This window comes from Homalodisca vitripennis, chromosome 2, assembly GCF_021130785.1.
Source record: "Homalodisca vitripennis isolate AUS2020 chromosome 2, UT_GWSS_2.1, whole genome shotgun sequence".
Lineage (NCBI taxonomy): Eukaryota > Metazoa > Arthropoda > Insecta > Hemiptera > Cicadellidae > Homalodisca > Homalodisca vitripennis.
The window spans coordinates 98,605,337-98,620,469 of NC_060208.1; the positions used below are offsets into that span (position 1 = coordinate 98,605,337).

Consider the following 15,133-nt stretch of genomic DNA (forward strand, 5'->3'; position numbering starts at 1 on the left):
TGTGACAGTCAGAAAGGAGACTGAAGGATGCTAGGAAATCAGAGCCAATTATAGGCAGACTTACGTCTGCTCCAACAAAATTCCAGGTGAGTCTCGGTGCAAGCCTTAGATGGAGAGAGAGTTTGAGTTGGCCGTAAATATGAATATGATAGCCGTCTGCAGCTATATTCAATGGAAGTTTGAGGATTTTTAGTTTTGAGTGGATTTTCAGAAAAGCAACAGATATCAGAACCTCTATCTACGAGAATTACTGAATTTCTTCTTTGCTGATGTGTGATGAGGGGGCGTCATCTACTTTTGAGAGCAGCCAGTTGACGCCGAACCGTCTGGTGGGGAAGTATTTTGAGGAATAAGAGCAGAGGAAAGTAAATTTGTGGGCTTTTTCAACGTACCGTTGACGGTACCAGCACATGGAAGGGTCAGATGATAAGCGCGATGGGTTAGTATTTTTAGATTTTACAGACTGTGAGCGTTCATGGCAACGTGATCTGTTCTTTAGATGAGAGTTTTGAATGTTTGCCTTTAAACCAGACATTTTTTGATTACAGAAGTGAACGTATCGAGTAAAAAAGGGGTCGACATTGCATTGACAATAGGGAGTGAAGCTGGAAGAACTTCTAAATACTCTGTCTGCAATATTTGTTAAAATTTCTAGGGTATAGATCTGAAAGATCAGAACAGTATCAGATTGAGTTTGAAAATAGCTTCTCGGTAGGCGTTGACACCAAATGGCTCGTAAAAGATCGTTCTTTACAGGACCATTACCAAGCTGTAGATCATGACACAAAAACTGCGACGTCTTACGTTCACCTAGTTCTTCTTTCATCAATATTATTTGACGCGCTGTTCCTGTTTAACAGTTTTAATAGGGTTAGTTCAGTTTAACAGGTGGGAAATATTAGTTCTAGGTCTGGCCGTCAGATCGCACTGTGAAGATTGCGTGTTCCAGTGAAACTTATGTATACTTTATTTTCTGTGTTTGCGGCATTTTCACACGCTAATAAATTAATAATCATTGGTGCCTATCCTGGAACAAGATTAGAGGGATTAAGTAGAGTGTTATTAAATCGTCCATAAAAACTGATTTCTTAACTGCTATTTATGATCTACTTTGAAACATTTTATTATAGTCACCATTCTGACAAAAATTAGTTAATTAGCTCGAATATGCAAATTCACCACTCTCTATGAAAAGACTTTATACATTTATATATATATTTTATTTATAGTTACAAAACTAGTTTTGGTATTGGAAAATGTTATTGTACTTACTATTGTTTGCAGCATGGCAAAACTAAGAGAAATAACGGCATGTAGGAAATCAACTACAATCATAGAGCGAAGGAGCAAGTCTAGATTGTGAATAACCCTGCAAAAATAAAATTCAACACTAGAGTTCAAATAAATTGTTTTAAAATAAAAAGTTAACTTTACACTTTATAGAGCAAACTTTACAGAGATATTGTATTTAGTGATATCGTATTATGAAAGAGGTATAAAAATCTAGTTTCAAACATAAAACATTGCGTTTATATAGTTATATAGTTTCAATAAAAAATGTGTATTAATCAAAATTAAATTTCGTTCAAAAAAAGATGATAGCTTGAAAGCACTCAAGAAAGGTTCATAAACTTTATTTACGGGCTGAACTCAAAATTTAAAATTAGAGGAAGGAATATCCTAAAATATGGTAATAAAAACAATTAAATTTAAACCTTTTTTTAAACGTGATTTAATTTTGACTGACGTTGCCGCTGAGGTTGCTCTATTCGATACGATAGAAAAATTCATAAATTATTTATTCAGAATAGCAATTTTTCTTGTAATCATAATAGAAACCATATTTGAATGTTTTTGTAAATCCTATAATAATATCCCACAAGCATACAAATAAATTTATATATCATTCAGTTCTATCAAAAAAACCAAAAGATATATGACCTTCTTTGTTAATAACTTATTATAATGAATGTTAATCTTTTGTAATTTAATTAAATTAAAAGACTTAGGAGGAATAACAATAATAGTACCTGCTTGTCATTATTATTTCTAACAGCAAACAATAATAATTAATATTCGTTAGCGTGAAACAATTACAATATTGCATGGCATGCTTCATCTTAACTATATGAAGTACATCAGATAAATTATGTCATGAAGGTTAATACATCAAATGCTGTGCAATTCTTGTATGTATCAGAACCGGGGTTTCGTGATTGTTGTTAATTTTAAAAGTTTCCATCCTAGCGGCCCATCATGAAGTCATTAGTCGAGTAAAATGCCTTTGACATAAAACAAGTTTGGGGTTTAATTTTGAAAGAATTCTTACGGCTTTCTTTTGAGATCTGAAAACTCTTTCAAATCTGTATGGCCTCCCCACAATCTCAAGCGATATGTCAAATGTGGATGTGTCAGACCGAAATAGGCCATTTTTAATATATATACCGAACAAAATTGTGCAAGATTGCGCAGGAAATACATTCCCGAAGCAACCTTAGAGCAATCGTTTTCAATGTGATCGTCCCATGTCAGCCCCCGATCTAGGTACATTCCAAGGAACTTAATGGAGTCTGCTACTCCTAGAAGGAAATCGTCCACCATCACCGGGGGCGAAGTTCTTGGTCTTGTTGTTGCCGAAGGCAAAAAATTATGATGTTTGATTTTGAACTGTTTGTTTTCAAATTGATTCTGGAGAAATATTCGATGCATGAATTCAATTCAATGAATGATTCCACTTCAAGTCAGTTTTTTTTTATTTTGACCTGGTGGAGAGAGTCGTATCATCAGCATATTGCATCATTTTACCATTCTGGATCGCTGAGTTCAATCTGTTGACATAAATTTAAAAAGAACTAGCCCCAATATTAATCCCTGTGGGACAACGTAGGGCATTTTGACTTCGCTTGGCAAGACATTCGCAATCTGCACGCACTGCTCTCTATCTTTCAAATAAGACGAGATCCAATCGTGCGGCAGTCCCCGAATATCACTTGACCACAACTGGTGCAATAGTGTCACACGATGCAAATAATCAACAGCTTTAGAGAGGTCGAGGGATAATAGCACCTACTCTCGCCTATCTAGGCCCTCGACAACATTGTAAAGAGATTCGTTCGGCATCGATTGTCAACTTGTTTTTCCTGAACCCAAATTGTTTGGGAATTCGGAATCTGGTGACGATCAAGAAATTGTTCAAATTGTTTGATCAAAGCTTTTTCGAAAATTTTGCTGAAAACTGGGAGGATAGAAAACCAATTATTCGTACAATATTTCGTAATGTTAACAATTGTGTATACAGTAACAAATTGAACACTGTCTAAAAAAACTAACAAAAGAACAAACACCAGATAACATAACATATAAAAGGTAAAAATATAGTGCAAGGATCGTCCTTTTTGAAAATTGGAATGACTTTGGCAATATTCAATGCGGACGGGAATACGCCTTGAGCAAATGAGAGATTTGAAGCACCCCTTGAACAACCACACAAGCATGCCATTGGTGTCACTAGATTTTTCCGGCCTCAGATCCCGCACGATACGGGCCACCTCCATAACACTCACAGGAAAAAGAACCATAGACGAAACCGGTCAATGAATCATCGTGAGGGCTGTCTAAAAAAGATCTGAACAGAACAAAAATGTTTATTTTCTTATTGTAAAACCTTGTATATATGCTCAAATATATCAATTAATATTTCTAATTTTATATTTTCAAAGGTAGTGTTGGATACTCACCAAAGAATATCATTATGAAAATCTATGCATTTTATTATAGCTTCGTCCAATTGTCTTTGAATTTCTTTCTCCTTGGAACAAACATTCCGTAATATATTGGCATGTTTTTCTGTAAAAAATAGGTTTGCAATACATGTGGCCGAAAAATTCCTTCTTTATGAAAAAGAATATTCTAAAAATTAAAAAATTATATACTTCTGTTATAGCCTGGGTTGATTTTGCAAAATATTACACATTTGGAAAGATTTGACCATATTAACTTTCACGCAGATTTTGATATAAATTGAAAGTACTTTACAATAATTATATATAAAGAAGTGCGTCTGCTTCGCTTATCTTTATTACATATATGTTGTTTGGAACAGAATACTGTTAATATTGAACTCCCAAATTCAAGTCAGATTTCATAGTTCAAGTTCATAGTTCTTTAAATGCCAAATTTTTGCTGAAGCCTTATCTTAAACAATACTACAGTAAATTACATACAACAGTTTTCCTTACTAGTATTATGTAGAAAATATTAGAACAATTACCAAAACTTCAAAAAACAATAGAAATATTTTCAAGTAAGAATAAGATGAAAATAAGTTATACTATTTCCATATATCAAATCGTTTTTCTGTCTAAAATAGTTGTATTCCATCTAAGGTGTTCTATAAAGTTTTATATATATATATATATAAAACTTCAATAAACATAAAATGATAAAAAGTACTTGCTCCGCCGAGACTCGAATCCGGATCTCTCAGTTGCCGGGTGAACGTGGTATTATTACACCACTGAGCCCTTACTTTTTACGATTCGATTATTTTGTATTTGGCCGTATCTGTCACATATGCGTTTAAATAACCAAACAAACATATGATTAGAAGACCAAATACCTGTCAAACGATTTTTATTTATATAAATTAATAAATGGCAATAGCCGAATTAATTTAAATAAACATTGCATCACACACACACACACACACACACACACACACACATGTATGTATATATATATATATATATTAGTTTAAAGAAAACTGCAATTATTCGTACAATAATTCGCTATGTTAACATTTTGTTGTGTATACAGTAACAAATTGAACACTGTCTAAAAAAACTTACAAAAGATCAAACGCCTGATAACATAACTTATAAAAGGTAAATACAAGTTTTGACATTTTAACAAATGTTAGTTAATTATTTGTTTCCAAATAAAAAAATTTTGTACAATTTTATATTTTGCTACATTTCCTAGGTAAAGATTTAAGAATTCAAGCGAAAAACAATAATTTAGCGAACATTAAGTCCCTATGCTTGTTCAGAGTTTGTATCTATTTATATATTGATACTTACGGTCCGGTTGGTTCATATTGGTTAAACTTCGAGCTTCTTTACGTGCCGTCAAACTTGTTTGCTTGTCGTGCAGGCCCCTGAGAGAGGCTTTCAAGATCTCCAGCTGTCCGCATACAAGATAAATAACCATAAAGAAAAATGCATCACTCACAATGTAGATGTAGCCACAACCAAACACCGGAACCAGTTCTATCAAATAAATAATCTCGTACATGGGTGACCAAGTCAAATCATAGGGAAACCAACAGTTGAATGGAAATTTTCGAGATTTTAGTGGTTTTGAACTAATGAGTTTTTCCTCAAAATCTTGGTTCACAATTCCGATGAGAGTCATGTTAGAGGATAGCTCACGGGGAGAATAACGAGGTGGTAGTAAGGTTGTATTAAAGCCTTTATTCTCCAACACCCCCGGTTGCATACCTTTTATTATGAGGAAGTTATCCAAGAAGGAATAATTTGACGAAAGATAAGGCGTGAATCCAACAGGCATGAGGGCTACCATAGCCATCGCCACGTAGACATTGATGATGATTTTGTAATTCTTCAACCAATCAGACATCCGGACAGTATCCGCAGGAGAGTCGCTTTCCACGAAACTGGAGTCTATCTTATCGACCAGTTTCTGGAAGTCTGCCCTGTACCAGATCATGTACACCATCTTGAAGAGAGCAGATCCAGTCAGTGTTGCCAAGTCTACCACTGATGCCATGGAGGAAATGTTGGGCGAGATAAAGATCTCTATGGTTTGTCCGATGGATACCAGAGCATGAGAGACTATTATGAACGCGGTGTAGATGGTGTTCAAGTAAAGAACTTTGGCTGATTTCGTTTCTAAAGGCCACAAACAAATAGTCCTCATCAATTTCAGATTGTAAAGGAGGAAACCACGATCCTGTCTCTCGGCCATGACTGGGCGAGGTACTACTGGGTATCATTTATGTATAAAGTGAAACCTCAGTATTGTGTCGCTATCAATAACTTAACATACCATTACGGTGAAGTTCGTGAAAAATGTGCAAATCACTTTTAAATTGCACTTTGCATGAATTTAGGAACGCTATTACTATTTATTCCTTAATTGCCACCCCACATAGCACGAGTATCCATTTTATATATAATGTATATTCACAATAATCATTACATACACATATATTCCTTGTATACACTGTACATAGCTGATTTCCTCTAATAGACTAATGTATTTATTCAATTAAAATAAAACGGATATCAGCCATGACATGTGGAAATAAACAATGTACAACCACTTGATGTCTATCCGTTATTGGATGATCTCTAATGATAACATCACGGTAAACATTCTTAACATTAAGGATACGTTTTATCCATACTTTATTGTTCAAAATTGTTTAAAGTATGAAATAAGCAACTCCGATTTATCAAAATGTTTTCATGTTTTCAACTCGTAATCACAAATAAGTTTGAATATTGTGCGCCATGTGTTAGTAAATATTACTATGTTCTCTTTGATGTGACCTAATAGTGGAAAATCGTGGCTGTTTACCAAGAGACCAGATTTTTATGTCTTGGTAGTACATTTATGTTTAATTACCAAATTAATGTTATTGGCCTATTTTACTTAAATGTATACAAGTTTGCATTAAGATATAATCATGATAGATGTGCATAATAATATTTACTTGAAGAATCATTGTCATATATAATTTTAAACAACGATAGTCAAAACTACATAATCTAATAGATAGTCCTAACTATTCTAAATATAAAGGTGTTGAATTAGCATCAACTAATCACATATTCTATCAATGTATCGGTACATTAAGGAGGAATATGTTTACAAAATTGAAGAAACCTCTTTGTAAATTCTATCCAATTTACCACAATCCTTGTTAAACAGATCACTATGTCTCGGAACATATTTTCTTGAAATTTATTATAGACACAAAATAGGAATTATAAAATATAAACGCAGCAAATGCCAATTTTATCAAATTTTAATTACTTTAAAACAAGGTTTTTACTGTAATAATCTATATAAGAAACATGAACTGGTGGATGTTTGGTGGCTAAACGCTAAACTCGAGTATTTGCTCTAAATTCTATATATTGATATTCGTTGAAGTCCGAGAAAGAAGGAAAATCAGAAAAGTTTCCTAAGTATTTTTGAATTTGAAATTGTTGAAACATAAACCACAATAACTGACACTATTGTCACTTTCAGCTGAACTTCACTAAAGAGGCAAAACATGTGTTTGTATTGAAATTTCAGAAAATATTAAGTATAGTGTTTGATTAGTAGTGTAATGAATATTCAAAAGATAAAGAGTTACTATCTAATTTTTTCTTCATATTGCACAGTGACGAGTTTAAACCATATAATCCATTACTTACATAACTCACATATGATGACCGGGGCCAAGATTCATACATTTTCTTCGGTAAAGGGCGCTGAAAAGAAGGACTATAATAATCTATATAATAAACATGAACTGGTATCTATAGATGTATTGGAATCTAATCTATCAAGTCATTGTACTTCATTTCTGACTGACAGAGTTTATATTGCAGTATTAATATTAAAATAACAACTGTCGAAATAAATGTATGTGGTTATTCATTATTTGTATTCTTGCCCGTTCTTGTTGTTAAGTTACTACAACGTTCCGTTAGCATGATTTATCTACAATGTCTTATTTATTAATATTAAATGTAATTTATTGAAAATGTTTTATTACATTCACAGACTAAGTTTTCTTAGTTATATCCGAAAGAATTTAGTATGATCTATACAATTAGCTCGGGTTAGTACTACAACTCAAGAGTAAATCAAATCTTTGCAACGACTTTCCATTCTATTAATTTTTTCTCCCTTTTTTTCTTTGTAGGAAATACAATTTAAACGCTGTTACGTTAAACATCTTTATAAAAAAACCGCCAATTTTTACACATAAGGTACTCAAAACTGCCTTGATATTGCGATATGACATTTTTACAGAGACTTGAGAAAAACAAAGGAATTGTCAATTGACATTGACATTGACAATTATTGACATTGCTCAACGAGCCATTATTTTCCAGATTATAGTCTCGAAAACAACAAGATTTTTCATAGAAATCATATTATAAATGATTAATTTGAAATGTTGCATAAACTTAGCAAGTAGCTCTAAACTCTTCTCCTATAAACCGAAAGTATAATACAGGCTATTACAAGGAAGTAAACGCTTTTTCATCAAAGCGTTCTTCTTAAACCAACGTATGAGTATATTTTCTTGATTGAGACAAAACAGCAAAGTAAATAACAGGACCAAAAATATCTTAGACCATAAGTATATTACAAGAGTTCGAAGCAGACACTTTTTGATCGAAGTTGGTTTACGAGATCTACACATTATAATATGAATTTTCAATTTGGGAAAACAAGCCAAACTCAACTTTCTCGTCGCAAATATAATTCATTAGAACCAGAAACACCTCTACACGTGCAAAACCTAATACAAAAGCCAGTTGAAATTTACGTAGCCTCTGGTCTACTTAACTATGACTACTGAAATACGATATAAACTGTTAAGTATCTAATTCCGTTTGAAAAATACCATAAGGTTATATGATAATGCAATATGAGTGCTTTCACTACGGACTTAAATTTTGAAACCACGTGCAATATCGTAGGTTACGGAACACAAATTACATTATGAAAATGTATCTACTTTATACAAGGACAAATTGTCCTTGTATAAAATGTCCTTGTATAAAATAAAACAGCATCGAGTAAATTAATCGATGAAGTATTTTAAATTAGACGACAAAACACGTGTGGCTTCGTCGTATAAATATTAACTTCTAAACTATTGAAACTGCTGTTTTACAGATGTGAGTCTGAGAAGTTGAACCACGTTGGTAATAAGATAGTGTTTATTTGATAAAATGAAATCAAATAATTCAGACAAATCAACCAGTAACGTTTGTAAGGAAGATGTTTTGATGTGTATTTTTAAAGGTAACACGGTTGTATTTCGTAATATGTTACAGTTTCAGACAATTCAATTAAAACGTACCACTTAACCTATAAATTTACTCGTTGTTTGTTGAATATAAAATGTTATTATAGTTAGGATTTATGTTTAACTGTTTTAAAATAAAACCGTGTCATCAAAGAACAGAAAATCATATGACATTAATTAAAACAATTCCAGGTACTTTGGGATTATACCGACCACACCAGTATGAAGAACACAAAAATATAAATTTATAGAAACAAACATGAAACAACGAAAAAACAACTCTTTACTTACAAAATTACAACGGTTATCAATGGGGTCAGATTCCGTTATATGCCCCCAACGCTTAAACCATTTTCAATGAACTTAGAACGTTATAAAACGATGTAGTTGAGTAACAGAACTAACATTCCATCAATCAACAAGCATTTCCAGGTATTGTGATCGGTATTGTTGTTGCTGTTATCTTATCTTTCTCGAGAATCCCGATTACGGCAGGCCGCGCGGCATCACATGATTATTTAAGTTTTTTGCACGGTACATAATTGCCTTTCCATTACAATTCAATTTATATTTCTGATCAGCCCCTCTAGAATTTGATATTTTACTGATAGGTACTATCTCGAGGGATGTTTTTCTTTCGTTGACATCAGAGCGGGCTTCGGCAGCACCGAGAGGCCGGAGGCATTCGCATTTTGGGTGGCGGAGTGTGATCAAGAATAAAAACAAGTTTTGTGTGCTTTTTCAATAAAGAGTTTAGTTTTTGTTTGGTAATGTTTGTTTTTGTTAAATTTTTGTGTTTGGAGAAATGTAGGGGTAAAACACGGAAGTACAACAAAACGACGCACAAGCTGAATGGGCGGCGAGACTCTGCAATCACGTTATCTACTAGACCGCTCGACTTTGACCTCTGTCTGAGGATGGGGAGGGGTTTGCGATAAGACAATTCCTGTTTTATATTGACGAAATATTGTTCTACGCTAATCTAGTAATCAGTAGAAGCAAAATGTCAAATAACGATTCATTTCTGGGTGTGGTCGGTATAATCCCAAAGTACCCAATTCCACATAAATCCTACATTCTCCCTATCAGGATATGTTTATCAAATGTATGGTAAACTAACTTTAGGTAAATGATCATTAGGAATTACAAACAAAAGATTATCCTTAACTGTGGTCGTCAGGAACCACCACCCTCCAGAATTACACCCTCTCTTGCTCTAAACTGATCGCTGTGCTTTCCCTGTACTGTTTCGCCAACCAACGCTATTTATGCATGTTCACCGGTTTTTCGCATACTATTCCTGGTTTCCATCCTTTCTCTATCTCACTTCTTACCCATACTTCTTCTCCCGGAAGTCACTGTGTTTTGATTTTCCATCATGATACATGATCTGACGCCACCCTTTATTTTCCATTCTTCCCTAACACCAGGGCGTAACTTATCAAGTGTAGTGAGAATTTCTCTTCCTAATAATAATACAGGTGGCAGATTTCCCGTTGTTTTATGCAGATTATTCCTATAGCTAACACTACTTGCTTCAAACCTAGAGCGGAGCAAACACCTTCCGGTGTTCAAGCGATGGATCTGTTCTTAAATATGCAAACACGTCGTTCTAGGAGTCCATTTGTTTCTGAGTGGTATGGGACATTCACCTTATAATAACCGTCACAATACAAATACACCCACAAGTCTATTCAAGTCCACACGAAGCTGCGACAAATTCCGTCCTGTTCATTTCCTAAACGGAGGGCTACAGGACCGCTATGTAAGCTATACCTGGACTTACTGGTAATAGGATTGTCACAACAACCCAATGCGGTACGGAGCCTGTACAAGTTATAACCATTGGAACATTGGTGAGCCAAGAGCTCAAGGACCTGAAAATGATATTATTCAGGAACGATCTTTCAATTCCTTGTTCAAGAACGTTGGTATTTTTTATAAATATAATACGTGTAGTGGAGCCACATATCCTATAACATTATTACCTACAGCATCATATCCATCCACAACAAGTCTTCGACGGATAAACGCTGTTAATGACGGTAAATGTGTTTTGCAGAAGTGCCTGACTTTGTAACAGACGAAGGAGAGGACGGTGGAACCGAAGGATGGGTCGGAGGAAGTCACCAGGAGGTTTTAGTGGGGAGAATGAAACATTCCACCGATGTCGGAACTTCTAGCAGCACTCGTTCTAAGGAAAACGATTCGACAGATCGAGTATCGCGAAAGACGAGGAAGGTAGCTGAGAGTAAGGGTATACTATACTATTCTATAGGCGAAACTTGTAATCTCATGTAATTAAAATTAGTACTATTTAATTTGAATATTTGAACTAAATTTTCGGGTTTAACAAAAAATATATAACTTTAAATGTAAAGAGAACAAACATTACAACTGAACCAACTTAAAATGAAATGTTATTCAGTTTAGAAAAGTTATTCTATTTTCTCAGATACGGACTTTTCAAATGGGCAGAGCCTTTTCGCTTCAAAATTCTTGTGTAGATATTAGTGATTCAATAAGTATATTAGTAAGTGAATTTGTTGAGTTATTAACTATTAACTCATTAACTATTAACTCATATTAACTATTAACTATTTTTATAAAGTAGAAAAAAAAGTATCTAAGAAATGAACAGACTAACCTTACTTATGTAATACTGGTGTCCTATGTCTGATCTCGTTTTTAAATAACAAAAGTATACATGTACATCGGAAAAGAATTAAGCATAGAAAGGCATTATAAAACATTATTATAAATAACAAATGCATCAACAATTTTGATCACCATCCTTGTTATAATCGAAAATCCTAACAGTGTACTTGTGTGAAACTTATAATTGTTCAAATTATCCACAGAGGTCTCGTTCTTTGATAAAACATATACAGGGTGATTCAAAACTAAACGGCAATCTCTCGGGAGCTTATTCTATAGCTAAAAACAAGTAAAAAAAGTTCATATAACCATACGCCCGGAAACGCTTCGTTAGCGAGTTACGCCTAGCGAAAGATTTCGCCCGGATTTCAGAACCCTTGGTGAAGTCAGGCCGTATAAAAATGTGTTATTTCTTTGCACCAATTCTTGTGTTTTACGTAAGATATTTCTGAAAGTATTGCATTTACAGCTCTGGGACGAATTTTAATAAATTTGTCAGATATAAAAACATAAAAAACAATCGTATTTGTATCTTTGTAACTACCTTTACCTTTTTTATACGGCCTGACTTCACCAAGGGTTCTGAAATCCGGGCGAAATCTTTCGCTAGGCGTAACTCGCTAACGAAGCGTTTCTGGGCATATGGTTATATGAACTTTTTTACTTGCTTTTAGCTATAGAATAAGCTCCCGAGAGATTGCCGTTTAGTTTTGAATCACCCTGTATAATTATGTTCAAATATCAGTACTACCTTCGCTGATGTTTACAATAAGACACAATCTCATTGAATATGTTATTAGCATGATACAGCAATGGCATGAGCACACCTCAGAGATCATATTTTAAGCTTTTCAAAATTTTTTTGCTAAAAAAACACAACAATAAGAGTGACAGTAAACTAAGCAAGATAGGACAATGGTGTTTGATAGAGTACTTTTTGGACACCCTGTAGATTAATAACAAAAGGTTTGTAACATAATCTATCATAAGTTAAAAAAATAAAATAAATTCAAAACTTTAAAATTATTTTCAGTCAGTCATTCGTCAGAGGAGTTGCTGCTGTGGTCATCTATATATCCAAGCCAAGAAGCCCTTATAGGATCTGCTAAAAAGTCACAAAAATCCCACAAAAAGGCCGTTTTACATGAGGATTGCCGAAAAGTCGTAAACGCCATCCTTTCTTCAGACTCTGTAAAGTCCATGGAGGAGAAAGAAGGTGTCTATGATGGCAATAATTTAGAAGGCTCGGGGCAGATTGACGGGTCTACAGAGACTATGAGATCTGAAGATGAAGAAGGTTTTGCGAGGAATTCTTCACTAAGTACAACTACGGATTTGGTTAGTGCCGAGGAGTCTCGAGAGCTTGTTATTAACAAAAGCCAAGTCATGAAGTTGCTCAACGAGGCCCACACCAGCATTCTCGAAAGCAGCATACTTCTGACGACTCAAAAACTACATAAGAAGGTAAATAAGACCAAAGAGGACAATCTTGAGAAGGATACGCCTTCAGACAGTGACGTTCTGTTCGACCAGATCAAGGCAGAAGAAGGAACAACAAAGGGAACCTCCAAACTTTGTCTTGTGTTGGGAAAACTGGTTACTAAATACTTAAAAGTAAAGTAGAATAGTACATTTTTACTTTAAAGAGGGAGAATATTGAAATATAAGATTAAATTTCCTGTTGTTCTTTTATAACTGTTAAGATAAATAATTAAATTGATGAAGTAAAATTTTGAAACTGATTTTATTGTTACTACAGATTTTATACCGTTAAAGTGTTTGTATGAGCACTATATAATCATTCACTATAAAATAATAAATATAAATAAATTAGAGATATATATATATATATATATATATATATATATATATATATTATGGGACATTTAAATATCAGTGAGATTGGGCTCTATATGAATAAAATTCTAAATTAAAATAAGACCTACATGTTATTACAGTGTTTAAACTAACTTCACACAAAACTTCAATTCAACTGGTTCTATAGATTTTTGGTGGTGACAGCATCATATATCTAAACTTTAATGTTTTACATATATGTCTTGATCTTAAATAGTGCATAATCTGACAAATTTCTGGTTTGCCCTCTGACTCAAAACATTCAATAAAGAAAACGAAATAATTACGAGTATAATTTCCTATTATGTAAAGAATCGTAAAATTGATTCCCAATTACTTAATGTAACTTACTAAATCAACTCTGAGATTACTCATCGTGAATGATATCATAATAATTGACTGGGATAAAAAGAAGACCCACCAACAGTAATAAACCAATAACATTAAAGTTAAACAAGAGAGCATATGTTTACAACATTTTGATCCTTGATAGATAGAGCGTTGGCACGACCAGTAATTGAATAAATAATAATGGCTGGTAATGTACGTAAGTGTGACAATCCATGTCACGTGCCACGTCAGCTGATTGCTACCTTGATCATGTTCTAAAACATTACAGTTCAGCTATTACTACGTCCAGTGCACTTACAATACTCGTCCTGATCTGTTGATCTGTTACAAACATATGTGTGACGTGCGAGAGTTATGCGGTCCTCCCGATAATTTTAACTTTACTTTTTGAAATTGTGCAGCTAATATTAGCTTAAACTAATGACGTCCTTCCCTATTACAATTATTATTCTCGTAGTTATATTTCCCAAGGAATTCCTATTTAAAAACTTAAATGCGTTCATGAGCAGCGACATTGATGCACGGTTCCTAGAAGATACATTGTTCCCTTTACTAGAACCTTCTCATTCTGCAATTATCTCGACTACCATCAACTCCCACGAGTTATTAGACGTGATATTAGAACAGTGCAGGGATGAAAACAAGGCCGTGTCCATTCACACCAGTCCAGCATCCTTTCCGAATCAAGTTAACTGTTTTGTGGCTTTAGACGTGAATGAAATCGACGTTTGTGAAATCTTTTTCAAATTAAACATCGAGTTTTCAAAACAATATTTAACCTTAATTGTGGTGAATTCAAAGTTAAAACCAGATGTCGCTTTAGTGGAGAGTTGTTTTGCTACCCTACATCACGTACAAGTTCTGTATATTTCTTTGAAAAGTGAAGAAGTATTATTCAAATCGCCACATTTCAATGCGCCTTTTTCTTGTGGCCCACGAGAGCATTCATGTCAAACAAATAATAAACTGCTAAATATTCCAGATAAATTGATAAATGTTGCAACATTTAATTATCCACCGTTTTCCATAATAAAGGAAACAAACCATTCTGGTAAGTTTCAGTTACATTAAAAATTACAATTATTTAAATATCCGTAGTTAATATTATATTTATTAATACAATATATTAAAAATAGTGCGCATGATATTATCCTTAATAATAAATAACTAATTACAAAACTAATTTAATATATTAATATTATCCTT

The 15,133-nt window shown here is 33.7% G+C and overlaps 1 protein-coding gene across 1 annotated transcript; it reads left to right on the forward strand.

The window, feature by feature from the left end:
* The first annotated feature begins 8,925 nt into the window (after positions 1–8,925).
* On the forward strand, positions 8,926–13,461 carry LOC124356311. The gene is made up of 3 exons (XM_046807498.1): positions 8,926–9,057; positions 11,124–11,312; positions 12,753–13,461. Exons 1-3 carry the CDS (start codon positions 8,985–8,987, stop codon positions 13,340–13,342), a joined length of 852 nt encoding a protein of 283 aa, XP_046663454.1. The 5' UTR covers positions 8,926–8,984; the 3' UTR covers positions 13,343–13,461.
* The last annotated feature ends 1,672 nt before the right edge of the window (positions 13,462–15,133 follow it).

Coding starts and splice junctions, on each gene's coding strand:
- LOC124356311 (XM_046807498.1), top strand. CDS start 8,985: ATGAAATCAAATAATTCAGACAAATCAACCAGTAACGTTTGTAAGGAA. Junction 9,058..11,123: donor TTTGATGTGTATTTTTAAAG/GTAACACGGTTG, acceptor TGTGTTTTGCAG/AAGTGCCTGACTTTGTAACA. Junction 11,313..12,752: donor GACGAGGAAGGTAGCTGAGA/GTAAGGGTATAC, acceptor AATTATTTTCAG/TCAGTCATTCGTCAGAGGAG.